General features: G+C 38.5%; 1 protein-coding gene across 1 annotated transcript in view; it reads right to left on the bottom strand.

Annotated features, from left to right (window-relative positions):
- IARS2 (isoleucyl-tRNA synthetase 2, mitochondrial) overlaps positions 1 to 15565 on the bottom strand; it is a 32306-nt gene that overhangs the window by 11383 nt on the left and 5358 nt on the right. The window contains exons 8-14 of the mRNA XM_057398763.1: positions 15331 to 15446; positions 13608 to 13777; positions 12634 to 12724; positions 11669 to 11820; positions 10228 to 10388; positions 2377 to 2479; positions 1700 to 1793 (exon numbers count right to left, since the gene is read on the bottom strand). Coding sequence (XP_057254746.1) covers positions 1700 to 1793; positions 2377 to 2479; positions 10228 to 10388; positions 11669 to 11820; positions 12634 to 12724; positions 13608 to 13777; positions 15331 to 15446 — 887 coding nt within the window. The remainder of the gene's footprint in view (positions 1 to 1699; positions 1794 to 2376; positions 2480 to 10227; positions 10389 to 11668; positions 11821 to 12633; positions 12725 to 13607; positions 13778 to 15330; positions 15447 to 15565) is intronic.

Here is a 15565-nt window from a genome sequence, read left to right as displayed (position 1 = left end):
CCGTTTTCCTAAACTCGTGCTGTGAAAGAACATGATACTCATCAGAAGGCCAGTAATAATTGCTGTTATCGTCGACCTCTACACAAAATGAACAGGTAGCATGCCAGCTTCCCTATGCCTCTGTGCTTCCATGAGTTTAAACTGCAGGAAGTTCTTCCTGTTACAACGTTCTGTAAGCAATTCTGGATTTCATCCATTTTTCTGTAAAAGTACTTTGGAAAAGAATCCCACCAGTGAGCCTGCTTGTAAGCCTTGGCCTGTTATTTATAGGAAGAAGCTCAGCAAAAAGTCTTAGAAGCTGGAGTATATTGGGAAATTCAAGACACAACTACTAATTCAACAATTTCTCCTGCAAAGTGCCTTTTGCATTTTGATGGCACTACTACTACTACTTTTTGCACCACTACTGCTGGTAGTGGCTGGGAGCCTTAATTACATAGGAAAAAGGGTAATGCAACTCTGGTGTCATTTCTGAAGATAGAGGCTTATGAGATCACGCTGCTTTAGTTGTCCTTCCCCCAGCTTTTGAACCAGTGGGGCCACTCCAGTCATGTCAGACAGCAAATGAAGATGCCTTACACACACCACACTGAGCCCAGTTTCAGGAAGATACATGAATTAGGTAGAGAAGAGGAACTTTGAATGGTTCCATAAAAGAAATAGTGTGAAAGACCCAACATTTATTACAGATTACAGTATCCATATGGGAGCCTTACACAAATGAACAGTGAATCAAGAGTCCATTAATAAGCAGTGTCTTTCCTCCACAGGATTAGATGTAGTTTTTGCATACTGAGGTGTTAAGTCCATAAAGAATCCAAGTATGTAACTGTGCACAGAATACCACTACTTTGTTATACCTTCCAAAACCAAGCCAGAACCATTTTTAAAGAGTACAAATTTTAATACATGTAAAGGTCTTCTAGAAAATGAATGTTTGCTGATGATACTGTTGCCTGACCATGTTGCTAAGAAACAAAACCTCTGGTACTAACGTGTTTTATAATTCAACAAGATTGCTATCACACCATTGTGTACTGTGGGTTTAAAGTCCAACAGACCTGATGTATGGGACCAGACTCCTCCTTTAGAAAGGACTCCTGACTGGACTATCCTCCAGGCAAACAATCCATGTTTTATATATTTTTACATAAATATATAGCTGCTACCTGCTGAGTAGCAACTACTGGTAGTAGGAGCTATAAATAGCAGATAGCAAGTATAAATATTTTAAACCACAATATATTGCTTTAGTTACTGGAAGTAGTCAGAAAGTAAAAAGTACACCTACAACTCACTTAGATCCAGCAGCTAATCCGTTTTGTTTTGCTTCAAATACCTTGCCCAAAATGAAATTTTTTAACTGAAAATAATTCAAGTTACCACCTAACAGCAAAGTACTTTGTGTCATGAAGCTTCTATACTCAAAACAAGTATGTTCTGATTAGAAGATCTATGGTATGCCACATGGCAAAATCAGTCAGAATAGAGTACTGGAGAATTCTCAATTTTGACTATGCTGAAAATGAGTTTGCCAACATTAAATCCTTATCTTTACAAGCAAAAGCAGCTTTACAAGAAGTCACAGCCACAACCCTACGTCAGTTTTGCTGATACCAGCCACCAACCATCATGCAAAACAGTTACACTTCTGTTCTACAAGCATTTTAAAAGAAAAATCAACATATTAATTCTGTACCTTCCAAAGCATGAGCCCAGGAAGTTCCACTGTCAAACCAGATGTCTAGGACATCCTGTCCCTTGACATAATCCAAAACATCATTACCACCAGCCTATGGGAAAAACAACTATTAAATAACGCAAATAGAATACCCCTTAGCATCAATGCTTTTTGAATGTAGAAATAAAGTAGCCTGTAGATCTGTACAGGCTCTGCCATCAACTTTGTGAGTAAACACAAAATAACTTGGATAATTTGTCACAATAGCTTTTAGATATTTACTGATGAAAACCCAAACCAGAACAAGGAAAGTACAGTCTGTGTGCTTGCTTAAGAACACACTTGTTAAAGGAACAGTAAAAAGTTAGGAAGAACTAAATTAAAATTCTCATCTACTTTAATGACAAAGACCAAATATATACTAGGGTTCATAACTTGGTTAGTTAGGGTGTTACTTTTCCCATGAACGAAAAGGAGGAGGAGGAGGGAGATTTCTGCCCTGAATTAATGGCACAAATCTGACTGTGTGGCTTTTGCCATACTCAGATCTCACTTTCTGAATACTCCTCTCCCAGAATACCTTCTCATGAAGGTCCAAGATTCAAAAAGGGGGATTAGAATGTATAAAGGTTTCATATCATTTCCCACCACTGAACTCTTTCAAGCACCTTCTGTATTTGAAGTCAAAAATTTACCTTCGCTACAGCCTCTTTTGATAGCAGTTGTTCAATAGGAAGGGTCCACCATGCATCTGTTCCTTGCTGCTCCACGATTTTGATGACATTTGTGACAGTTTCACTGGGTTAGAAAGAAAAAAGGGGTTTATTAATTAATGAGTTAATTGTACCTCAGTGTTTCAGATCCAAAGTGGTGACATAAACTGATAAAGACATCAAGCTGTTTATCCTGTGATTTTCCAGCTTCTAATCAAGATGGGACTCCACAGAGCTTTCTGCCTGTATAGGAAGACTTCCTACTTTTGTCTTCCAAGATGGTTGGGGTTGTGTAAAACCTAGACATACAGAAATCCACATGTATTTCAAACAGCTTTTTCTGCAAATAGTCAATAACTGGGCACTCGGAACAGACGCCAGCAGCTTGAAAACTTCTAGAATCCATTTCATTTGCTATTTCTTGACCTTGAATTTAAAAAGAAACTAAACAATTATTTTCCACCCAAAATATCTGCTCCTTTAGCCAACAGGCTTTTATTCTCCACTGGATAAAAAGACACTGAGAACTTACATGGAAATGTAGAGTTGAGAAATGGCAGCATTTTGAACAACACACATGTATTAGACGTCTGGTTGCTTCAATTCCCCCTTTTGAGCAACATGTTTTTTAAATGGTAAGAAATTGATAAATATATTAATCCCAATAATGTGGCAAACTTTACCCAGTAGAGGAGTGATCTAAAACACCATTCAACATACACTCTGAAGGCAACAGATGAGTTCATAAGGTACAGCAGTTCTGTGCACTATTTAGGAGACATTCAATTGTTGTCCCCAGTAGGAAAGGCTATAGGGAGTTGATTTTTAATATCATTTAATTAGATAAAACATTAATTAAGACAGCTTAAAAACCAAAGCAGGCCTCATGCACTTTGCCTTCTCTTTAGTAAAGAGATGATTTTTAAGACACCTGCTGTATTCAAGTAGTACAGTAAATCATCATGACCTGCCGACTTCAAACTAAACCCACTGCGTTACCCAAGCCACCAGAGATTCATTTTTAACTCAAGAAATGAAGATTTAATCAATTAACTAACTTCTTGACACAGTATTGCAAGAGGGGAAGAAGTAAAATAATGATCTGACATTGTTATCTTGAAAACACAACATGAAGATGGTCTTGGTCTTGTACAACTGCAGCACAGTATTTTTACTGCACTGCTACTAAGGTGAGCTACATCACTCTAACATTCAGTGGACTCCTGTACACAGAGTTCAAGCATGACAACCTATGTTCTCCAAGAAAATGCAGAACAAATTGTTACTTAATCATATGACATGAGGTGCAAGAGTAAGAAGAAAATGCAGTTTTGCTCTTGATTGTGGGAATAAAATTGCAACGACAGACCAACAGTTTTGTATTAATCAATCAATCATCAATTCATCAGTTTATTTTTCAAATTCCTGTAGAACATCCCAGTAGCTTTTCTGGAGAGGAAACTAGTAAGGCTCACAAAGTGATAGCCAGCCAGTTTACCTCCACCAGTCTTAGCCTTTCAGATTAGGATGGGTATCATTCACCTTCCATTTTAATGATGATAGGACACAATTTATGGCTTTGTAATAGGACTGCTAACAGTTGGTAAAACAACACTGAGGAGCTCCAACTCTGAGTAGTATCTTTCTCTTTCAGTAGTATTTGCACAGAGGCCTATTTGCCTACACTTTCAGTTGTGAAATGTTACTTCTCCAAGACAAAAGCAAACAGCAACTCCAGTCCTGGCAGATAGTATCAGTATCCCTTATGCCTTGTCTCCTTCAGGCTAAACCTTCACATTCAGAAAGCATTCAGGAAAAAACAAATCACATAAGTCAAGAAGTTTGTTTGCCTCAGTACAGACAAAATTATTCCAATGAATCAGCCTCTCTTGCAGGGTCAGTACCCTCCACTGAAAAGGCTGGCTTTACACCCATATCTTCAGTCATGACACAGACCATGGCATCTGGGAACAGGCTAGAAGAAGCAATACACAACATCATTTTCACTCCTTGCCAACAGAAAGCTCCATCTTTGATTCCTCTCAAATACACTGCCTATGCATTTTTAAAGACAATGATGGATAACTAGTTGTTTCCAGGTATTTCAAGAGCTCTCGATAGTGTCAATGCCTGCTTGTTACTGGGCAATCCTTACTCACGGAATTCACCAGCAGAAGACAGAGTAGCTAAATGAAAAAGAGGATGATTCACCCCAGAACATGCTTATTACCACATAAAAGGTTAATACATGTTGAGTGATTCATGGAAGAAGCAAGTCAGTGCTCAGCTAATGGCTCTGGTATCAAATTAGAGCCAGAAATTTTTTCTTATCATGAATCATACCCATAACCAGTGTAGAAAAGCCACCAGCATGCTCCAAAAAGCAAGTAGAAAACTAAAACAGGAACTAAGCTTGTCTTCCACATAACGTTTCCATATCGCAAATAACTTCAGTGAAGGGCCATAAACTGATGCTGAATTAATTTTCAACCTATACATCTTTGAAGTTTGCAACTGTATTTGTGGGGATTTTTAGAATGTGTTAAATGTAGCCACAGACCAAAACTAAGAGCTACCTGGGACAACATGTATGAATATACTCTTAATAAACAATGTTTTCCAGCAATTATCTGGCTTCAGTTTGATCACAGCAGAAATCCCAGTTTGTCAGATGTTCTAAGCTATAAGTAAAGGAGACACAGCTTCAAGTGCTGATGTTTTTCTGACTCTGCAGCTGTTAATTGTGATGACATCTCTCCTTAGTTGAAGGTATAACTGTTAAGATCAGGCCTATCAAACAAATATTTGGAGAAATTAATACGGAGAGAGGACCTGAAGCACTGTGTTAGTGCAAACTGTATTGCCTGTAGTGAGAATGAACTGTTCTCCTTGCCACTGGAGGCAGGGGGAGGGACAAGAAGGAAATAAACCTTACTATCAATCTCCCTTGAGAAACCATCATAAAATGACTGCCTTCATTTACAGCAAGTATTGCCAATGCCACACAGCAGCTGCCTACCATTGTATCACAGTATCACACAGTATCACAGTATGTTAGAGATTGGAAGGGACCTCGAAAGATCATCTACCATTGCCGGAGCAGGAACACCTAGATAATGTTACACAGGAATACAAAAGATACAATAGCCTGTTCCAGTGTTCCGTCAGAGAAGAAGTTTCTTCTCAAGTGGAACCTCTTGTGTTCCAGTTTGTACCCATTACCCCTTGTCCTATCATTGTTTGCCATTGTAGATACACCATTACTACAAAAGATACTATAGGTATAGCTTTTTACCAAGTGTATTGCCACGCAATGCAAAGGCTTATATTGCTAATTTAGGAAGGGCAGAATAATTTTAAAGACACATTTCTGTGACACGTGAACTAACAGATATGATTACGCCACAGATACAAGCTTCCAGACCGATAAGGTCAGTTTTGTGTTATCAGTTACTTAAAAGAAATAAGGAGTCAATGCCTGTGAACTTAACTTGATAAATATTCTCAAAATTCTACTATAGTTTAAAATCAAGTAAAAAAAGAAAGAAAGAAACAAACAAACCCCAAACATTTTACCAGTTTTAGTTTTTTCATTATATTCAGTTTCCCTACAGAATCCAAGTGACCTGTCTAATGTGAGGCAGCCCTGCCCATGACAGGGGTTTGGAACTGGATAATCGTAAGGTCCTTTCCAACCCTAACTATTCTATGATTCTATGATTAACAAGCAAGTATTTTATAAGATGAGATAGTTAAGACCAAAGATTTCCAGGACACCATTTCAACAAATACTTTTTCCTCCAACAGTTTGAAAAGCCCCACTCCTTTAATCCCTTCCCAGTGTCCTCATGATTAATTATCACTGCAAGAGAGAGAAGTGACTCTACTTAAGGTATCTGTATTGGAAGAAAGATTTTGGCAAAGTACTTTTCTGTAAGGTGCAAGTGAAAAACCACCTTTCTCAAATAACTACTCATTACTTTATGATCTGCAGGCTTCAACGTGAGCATGACAGTTCACCAAGTTAGCAATAAACCCCATTGTAAAACTTTGCCCTGTATTCATGCACTATCTAGAAGAACTCCCATTACGTGTCACCTGCTACGTTTTAGCACTGAACACCCCCCCCCCCCCCCCCGGCAATTCACGCTACCACGACACCAGCCAATCACTCTGAAGAATGATATTGATTATGCTGAACACTTATTTAATGTGTTAACAGAAATTAGGCAGCATAAGACACAGTCAGGAGAAGAAGAATACAGGGCCTGGTGTTCTCTCAACCTCTTCAAACAACAGAAAAGACGGCAAGTTATCTTTTTTACATGAGCATTGATACTGTAGCAGTAAGTACCTAGGTTATGGTAAGTTGCTATCGCTTACAAGTCACTGATGTGTCTTGATACTTTCAACAGTAAATTAGAGAGCAGTATAGATCTACTTCAAAACAGGTCGGGGTTTTCTTCGTCAGAAATTTAAGTTACTTCTTAATCGAAGTCACACAGAAGGGGACAAACGTTTGCAGGCATTAGAATAATCTTTGTAACAGTACTTACTATTACCAATATCTGAAAAGTGAATTTGCAAAGAAGTTACTGCATGAGGTCAGATTAAAGTACATATCTCACATTTATTACCTGGTCCAAGCTACTACAGGCAATACAAATCTCTTGGTTTACTTTTGGAGCTTTCTCTTTTCTCTTCCATGCGTTACAGAATTTCCTAAATCAATTTTTTTTTCTCTTGAATCTATTAAATTTTGAAAGTTGACAAACAGCATCAGCGTTTATTTGTGCATGTATTCTAGTTCCACTCACGTGGAACATGAATTTTACCTCCGTATTCTTACTAAAAGTGGCAATAATGAAAAAAAATTGTTCTTTCTTTTCTCTTTCTCTTACACGGGGTTTTGCTATTTTAAAATCATTCTTTAACTCTCGATGGCAGTATGACGTGGCATACCCTACATTAAGAATTTAATCACCAGTATTAAATTTCTAACTATAGGCAGCAGTGTCGAACAACTGAATGGCTTTTAGGGCTGTGGCGGGCCACAGTAGCAAACAGGAAGATTCACAGAGAACTAGTTGCGTGCAATATTCCATCTAGCTCTTGGCTTTCAAGTTAGAAACATAGGATTGTTGGTGTGGGAAAAATACTCTGTTAAACATGAGCAACCTGAAGAGAAGCCTTCTGCTGCCTTTCACGTAACAAATTCAGGGGAACTCACAGAGGGAAACACAGTGGTTTATTTTAGGGACTCTTTTGGTTATCTTTTTTAAAGTCTTTTTTACAGGTGATACACAAACAGCATCACTCAAGATCGACCTTTGGTGCTCTCATATGTAACAGCAACTCCATGTGGACTACACTGACTTCCAGTGGAGATGCTGTTACTTTTGATAGTCACTGGGAAACTCCAGAGCAGCTGCTACTGGAAGCACATTTATCCAGAATTCCAGATAAGAAAAGAGATTTTGTTTTGAAATTTATTTACTATTGTTTTCATCATATTAATTATAACCACAATCTGAATATGAAAATTCTTAAGTGGCAGAAATATGTCAGCAACCTCTTGTGATGTGTTTTCCAAAATGATTAACACAAATGCAACAAAAATACTTCATCTTCGGTGCTTATTTCAATAAGAACTGGTGTCCAGGAAAATGACCTATGAATTGACAGACTGCTTTCTAAATTTGCCTGTCATTTCTATAGGCCAATATTCTGTGCACTTTTCCCACTCTGGTCACAGAAGTCTGCTGTGGCTAACTTTAAATATTTAATTTTTAAATATTTAATGTGTTTTACACTTTGCTTTGACAATTTCACCTCTGCTGTAAAACAGGTTACAAGTAAAGAGCACAGAGGATAAATGAGCATCAGAAGCTGTGGGTCAAATGAAATAAACCTACTTTTCAAGCATATTGGGTATGTCTCTTTTTTCCTAAATGTCTCTCTTTTCCCCCCAGATGAACTCTAACCAAACATGCCATAATGTTGCTCTGCTCATCCACCTACATGTGTGACCACCAGTCCAGTACCTACAGACAAAGGTCAACCTGTCTTGTTAAACTAGTGCAGAGTTTACCACATCAAAATGCCCCAACTGCCATGTTGTACAACTCCAGCAATAATCTCACACAGCTCAAGCACTTACAAAAGACATGCTTTTAAATACAGATCACTGGCTTTCAAGGTAATTTTACTGCAACCTAAAGGAATCCCCATGCATCCCTCCTTTCAAATGCTTTCTGATCCCACTGTGTCAGCTTCCCTTGGGGTCTGAAGAAGCTATTGCTTCATAGTGCCCTTCACATTTGACTACCAACTGTTAACCCGGTTTTCATTACACTCGAATTTTGTTGTTAAATTATATATTTAACAAACTTAAGCAAGCACAAATAAGTACAAAGTTAAGAGTAGTCATAAGAACACTCACGCCTATTCTGCAAATAGACTACAATAAGTATTCTTCAGAAATTGTGACTTTTTAAAATGTGATCATATGCTTACTTTCTAATATGGTAACAATTTTGGTGAGTAAAATGTTTTTTACACCCCATAGAGCCTCCATCCATTTATTTCCTGAGGTGTGTCAGCATTATTCAGGAACTATAAACAGCTACAGTTATTGTGGTCTTTTCTCACAGTTATTGCCTACTGTGAGAGAGTCAAAGTACACATCTGTGCACCTACACACCCAGTCGCACCAGGTGAAGCTAAGGACTAACTGCTTGAAGTCCATTCCCTGCTCACCACACCCTAAGCCTCACCTACTACTACACCTGTGTGCTCAGTCCAGCCTCTGGAAAACATGCTGGACTCTGTGCAGTATATTTATTCAACACCAAAATAAAAACCCCAAGAGTTCTGCAATACTACTTAAGTTCATCTCCAGCTATGCAATCTTATTATCCATAATGAATTTGCATGAGTGGGTGTAAGGTTAAGATGTGTAAAACAGAGTTACAGCAGCATATCTCAAGACAGAAAACAATGAATGTGGAATTCCACAATACTACTTTTATGAAATAATCTCTTAGAGGATACTCACAATTGATAATCTCTGTTCCCCAAAGGGATAAAAGCAGAACTCTATTACTGCTTAAAAGACAGAAAAGGTTCGTATTTGGTTGAGTTTTCTTGTTTTCAAGCATAGCTTGGATTTCCTCTACATTACATTGTCTGGAATTTCTTAAATGCAGGGTTTACAGTACCTGGATGCTATTAGCCAGAAGATGGCTGAATAAGGCTAACATCTGAAGCTTTAGACATACGAAATCATATAGCTAAAGGTCAGTTACTTACATTTATTGAGGCTAGCTTTCAAAAACGCCCTATTTGGATTTTAAGTGCAGTTACTTATTCTGCAACTGATTTGGTTATTCCACTTCAGATAGATTATTGCCACTTATTCGACTGCAAAATGCTGTTTTTACAAAATACCTGTTCAACTTACAACTGCAGTTGCAATCCACTCTAACTACAACTTGCATTTTACTCCTTGCTTAAACATAAAGGATGGGGATTACTATCAGCTCACTTAACTTGAAGATGAGAGATGAAAGCACAGCAATAACTATCAAGGAGACTTTACAAGTAACATAGGTATCTAAGTAAACTGACCCCCATTACTTACAGGCAACTCACCTTCAGCAATGAGGTTTTGATTGTTTTAATTTATAGCTGAATTAGTTCTGCTATAAACAGTTACAAGTAAAAGCATAGATTTATACTTGAGCAGTTAGAAGTTTTATAATATTGTGTAACTGCAGCACAACAGACAGTGCTCATTCTTTCATTTTTCAGTATATAAAACTAGGCAAATACCTGTTTATCAAGCATTCTCCTGTATTCTTCTGATAAAAAACAGGAATTGGGACACCCCAAGATCTCTGTCGTGATATACACCAAAACGTCCTTCTGTCCAGCATTTCAAGCATTCTGTTCACTGCAGATGTGGGAATAACTTTCACTTTTTTCAGCACTTCCTATAAAGCAGACAGTGAATTGAACATGCTGCAGCATTCGCACAATGTTAATGTTACCAGTAAAAAAAGGTACAGGTCTACATTCCCACTCCCAGCACTGAATAACATGTTTCGGGCAACTGTCGCATTTACTTCATTTACTTCCCTGCATCTTCTCTTCAGTAACAAACTCTGAACTCCGTATATGCTGTACGTTTCCCCTTGTCCTGTTGTCTACTTTGAATCCCATCATGACACATACCAGCTGTATTACAGAGTGAGGGTTACCACTCACTCCCAACCCTCAAGAACCACATTATCCTTCATGGAATACAGTAACTCATGCCCTAATTAGAATGAAATTACTATTACCCAAAGCAGCCTGACGTGTTGGTCTGAGTTTTCTGTGGGGATATACATCATTTCAAAGAGCACTGCACATTAAAAAAAAATCCCATATGAAGACAGGCTGAGAAAGTTGGGGCTGTTCAGCCTGGAGAAGAGAAGGCCGTGTGGAGACCTCAGAGCAGCCTTCCAGTATCTGAAGGGGGCCTATAGGGATGCTGGGGACGGACTCTTCATTAGGGACTGTAGTGATAGGACAAGGGGTAACGGCTTAAAACTTAAACAGGGGAAGTTTAGATTGGATATAAGGAAGAAGTTCTTTACTGTAAGGGTGGTGAGGCACTGGAATGGTTAGCCCACAGAAGTTGTGAATGCTCCATCCCTGGCAGGGCTCAAGACCAGGTTGGACGAAGCCTTGGGTGACACGGTTTAGTGTGAGGTGTCCCTGCCCATGGCAGGGGAGTTGGAACTAGATTATCTTAAGGTCCTTTCCAACCCTAACTATTCTATGATTCTATGAAAACAGGACTGTGCCAAAATCAGTGGGGGAGCAAAGATGTCTAGTCACGCACATAAACGTATCAAATCAATGCAAATCAACAAAGGTAATTTTAGTAGTGATAAAACTGTCTCTTCTGATTTAATTCCTTGAAACATTCTATTTTTAAAAATATTGTTTGGGAATAAAAAAAAACAGTAGCTCTAAGAAATATGCCTATCCCCTGTAAATACAACGAACAAATATGTCAGTCAATGTATTCATCCTGGATTATATTAACATTGAGAACAAACCCAACAAGATTCATCACTTCTACAAGTAATTAATACTTTTCAACTACTGTTTGTAAACCCTAGAGAAGAATACATTCTGAAGTGAGCTATAGCAAGATTGCTTTTTTGATTCCAAATAGCATCAACCATCTTCAAATGTCCCCTAAGAAAGCAAAATTACACACTTGTGCTGTAGCCTTCACACTTGCTGTGTTCACAAACCACTGCTTGCTGGCACGAATAATCATTGGTTTTTTAGTCCTCCAGTCATACGGGTAACTGTGCACGTATTTCTCCTCTTTCAACAAACTCCCAGCTGCCTGAAGCATCTGAATGACTGAGAGAAACAACGAGGCAGGATTAACAATCTAATACGGACATACCACTTCTGTTAACTTCAACTTGTTTCTTTCCATGATCAATACACAGTAAGAAGGGCAGATACCTGTCCTGGGTTCAGCAGTAGCAGTCATGTTTTTTTTCCTTTGTGTTAACTGGTGCAGTGCTGTGTTTTGACTTCTAGTTTGAGAACAGTGTTGGTGAAGCCGATGTTGTCGGTTGTTGCTAAGTGATGTTTACCCTGACCAAGGACTCTGTGAGGCTCATGCTCTGCCAGGGAGGAGGGGAAGCTGTGAGGAAGCAGAGACGGGGCGCCTGACCCGGGCTAGCCGGGGAGGTATTCCATACCACAGCACGTCATGCCCGGGGTGGGGGGTAACTGGGAGTGACCGGGAAGGACAGGAGCTTCCGGGTGGAACTCGTTTTCTTGGCCGGTGGTATCGTATTCTCTTCCCTTGTTATTTTCCCCTATCATTGTTTTAGCTGATAGTAGCGGTGGTGATTTGTTGCTGGACTGTTCTTGTCTCAACCCGTAGGAGTTGCACTCTCTCGATCCTCCTCCCCGTTCCTCCGGGAGCGGGGAAGGGGAGAGCCCCGGTGCAGGGGGGGGGTGAGACGGACACGGACCTTGATTGTTGTCAGCTCGGCACCACTCACTGGGAGTGAGTGAACAAGTTACCTGACTGGGTTTAAACCACGACAATACCTCATTCATTTTCAAGCTGCACCCAGTTTATATGAACACACAAACGTAACAGACACAAACGTAACAGACACAAACGTAACAGACAGCTAAACATCAAGTACTCACCAGCTTCATTCCCTTCCTCAAGGACATTCTTGTTTCGAAGTTCAGGACCTGCAGCTTCAGTGAAAAATCCCCCTTCATCCACAAAGCACTCCTAAAAATAAGTATGTTAATCATGTCAATAAAATACCTGGTGGCAATTTACAACCTTTTTTTGGCATTCAAAAGTGAGTTGAGTGTTCTGCTGAGCAGCTACTTTTCTGATTAACAGCAAAATATGTTATATTTAAGTACACTTTAGTGAACTGCAATTTAGTAACCTATCAGGCAAGCGACTTAAATGTGTCAGAAGAAATGAGCATCATTACATTTGCAGATATACTACACCTGTCTTACATCAAGTCACTGGTTAGTATTTCAATAGCTTTTCAAATAAACAGTGAAAAACAAAACCCCCCAAGAAAACCCCCACCTCTGAAAAAACCCAACCAGAAATATGAGTCTACTCAGGGTTTGGAACATCAAGAGTCACCTCTTTAAAGAGGTAGAAGAGAAAAAGAATACCCTACATCTTCATTTCCATCAAACAGAAACTGATCATGCATAACTGAACTGCATTTACGTACGTGTTTATCACTATTCTTTTTCAGTAAAGCTTGTTCTAATGATCTAAATAACTGATGATTTACTGGTATGCAAAATACAGCTTCAAAAGCCAATTCTGAGTTCTAACAGACAGTATCTGGGAACTGTTGTCTGCGTTATCCTTTAAAAACCAAAAACACAGAGAGAGAAATCAGATTCTATTCTTCCACTTCCCAGTAAGCTTTAATTACGAGATGGGTGAAAAACTTTGTCCTTTTATTCTGATACACGCTTTTATTAAGGTTACTCATGCATTCCTGCAGGCCATTAGTGATGCTCACACTTATGTGAATGCTTTGAAACATTTTACATACAAATTACAACAATCAATTTAAGAGAACATGATCAAACACTTGCAGGAAATCTAGAGCAAAAGCTGAAAAATGAAGTACCGTGGGCAGCTGATGGTGGGAAGCTACACTGTAGTCTTCCATACCATGAGCAGGGGCTGTATGAACTAATCCTGTTCCTTTTGCCATTGTCACATGATTTGCAGGTAACAGAGGGGAGACTCTGCCAGGAATTGTGGGATGAACACAAGAACCATCGACCAAATCTACACCTGGGGATGGAAAAACAAAACAAACAGAAGAGAAAATAGCATTCAGCTTCTTTTATCAGACAGCAGAAATGGAACAACTGATCAGCAAGTGTATGCACATGGTACTTTTCAGATGTACTACTACTTCATCTCATTTGTGGGTCCCAATCCACATGCTTTCAAATTCTCTGCGTTGTTAAACTTGCATACAGGCTTTTTTACCTTTGAAGAAAAAGCTTTTCTTCTACCTTAGGCAATGGTATTCCACTAATAGTGACATTCCACCAAGTGACACTCCACATTCCCATTCCCTGGGGACCACTATCTCAGTGTTCCCCAGACACAGATTCCAGTAATGATTTAGCAGGCTAAAAACTTTGAATTTGGGAACTATTCCCATTCTGCCACTAAGTATTATCATTAACAATTACTATAAATTCTCTAAATTACATACTAACAGACTACAGGACAAATGAAGATTGTGACAATTTAAGGTTTCAACCTTACTGAATAAATCTTAGCATCAAAGCTTTGCTGAAAAACAAGAATCACAGAGAAATGCTTCATATGACACAATAGCTTTCACTGACCATTTTCTTCTTAGAAAGAACATGTTTTGGAACTCCTGACAGTTCTGTACACTAATACAGGAAGGTAACAAATATAATGAATTAGTGAATATATGGGAAGAGAAAAAAAGAATAGGTTCTAATATGAAGTTTTTTTTCCAAGAAGCTCCAACTCCACATGTTATCTGCAAATTGTGTGATTCAAAAAAGTGGAACCCATGAGAAGACCTCCAGCTAATTTTAGCACCAGGTAAAACCAAGTTTATTAAGCAAAGAAACAGAAGTCTCTTTTGCCTCTGAAACAGAATATGTTGTATAACATCAAAAACCTGAAAAGTCATACAGATTTCTCATCTCCTCTAGACACTGAGTCGCTGATAAAGGCAAATGAATAAAGTTCACAAATGACACATTAAATCCCCATTTACGACAATGAATCATAATACAGATGTGAACAGACAAAAGTCTGTCTATTAAGAAACACCATTAGGCATTTTGTCAGGATGCAGACTTAATCGCTTTAGTTTGTCCATAAGGACAACAGACACCTATGATAGCTTGATGGTCTTCACGGTTATAATGAAGGCTTAAGGCACTTCTTGGCAATGAAAAACTCAGTAATTTCAGTAGTTTTCATAGAATTTAGTGATCAGTCAGTTCAGCAAGTATACCTGTAATTAGCTTCTTGCTCTCATTAGCGATGGATGAGAAAACCAGAAAAAAGTGCATTCATTGTAATTAATATTTTGCTGGCGAACAGACTTCTACTCTGTTTTCCACATGTGAATCTAGATCTTAAAGACTATTTTGAAACTTATGGATGAAAATTTGAGCTACAATATGCCAACAGTGAATCTGACAGACTGCTACTCCTCTTTGTATTATTTCAGTGAAGCACATTCTCAAGATCTAAAGAAACTTAATAATACATCAAAACTGAAGCAGTTTTCAGACACCTACATACAGATTTCTAAGCAACTTAAGATTAACAAAATTAAAACCTACCTTTACATGTTGACACAACCTCAAACTGAGTGTCCAAAACAGCAGCTGTAGATTCAACTCTATCTGCAGCTAAAATGAAGTATTCACCAGTAGTTGTACACTTCACAATTGAGTATCTACAATGCAAATATATATTTGAAATACTCAATAATTACAAACACCATAAAGCTACAAGTTGTCTAAACACTCCATTTCTCTAAAAGACAGCAAATGGTTTGGGATCTACATGTCAAAT

This window comes from Pezoporus wallicus, unplaced genomic scaffold, assembly GCF_028554395.1.
Source record: "Pezoporus wallicus isolate ANWC-B61680 ecotype Strahan unplaced genomic scaffold, APGP_CSIRO_Pwel_v1 contig_5231, whole genome shotgun sequence".
Classification (NCBI taxonomy): Eukaryota; Metazoa; Chordata; class Aves; order Psittaciformes; family Psittacidae; genus Pezoporus; species Pezoporus wallicus.
This window is presented reverse-complemented; position numbering and strand designations above follow the sequence as displayed.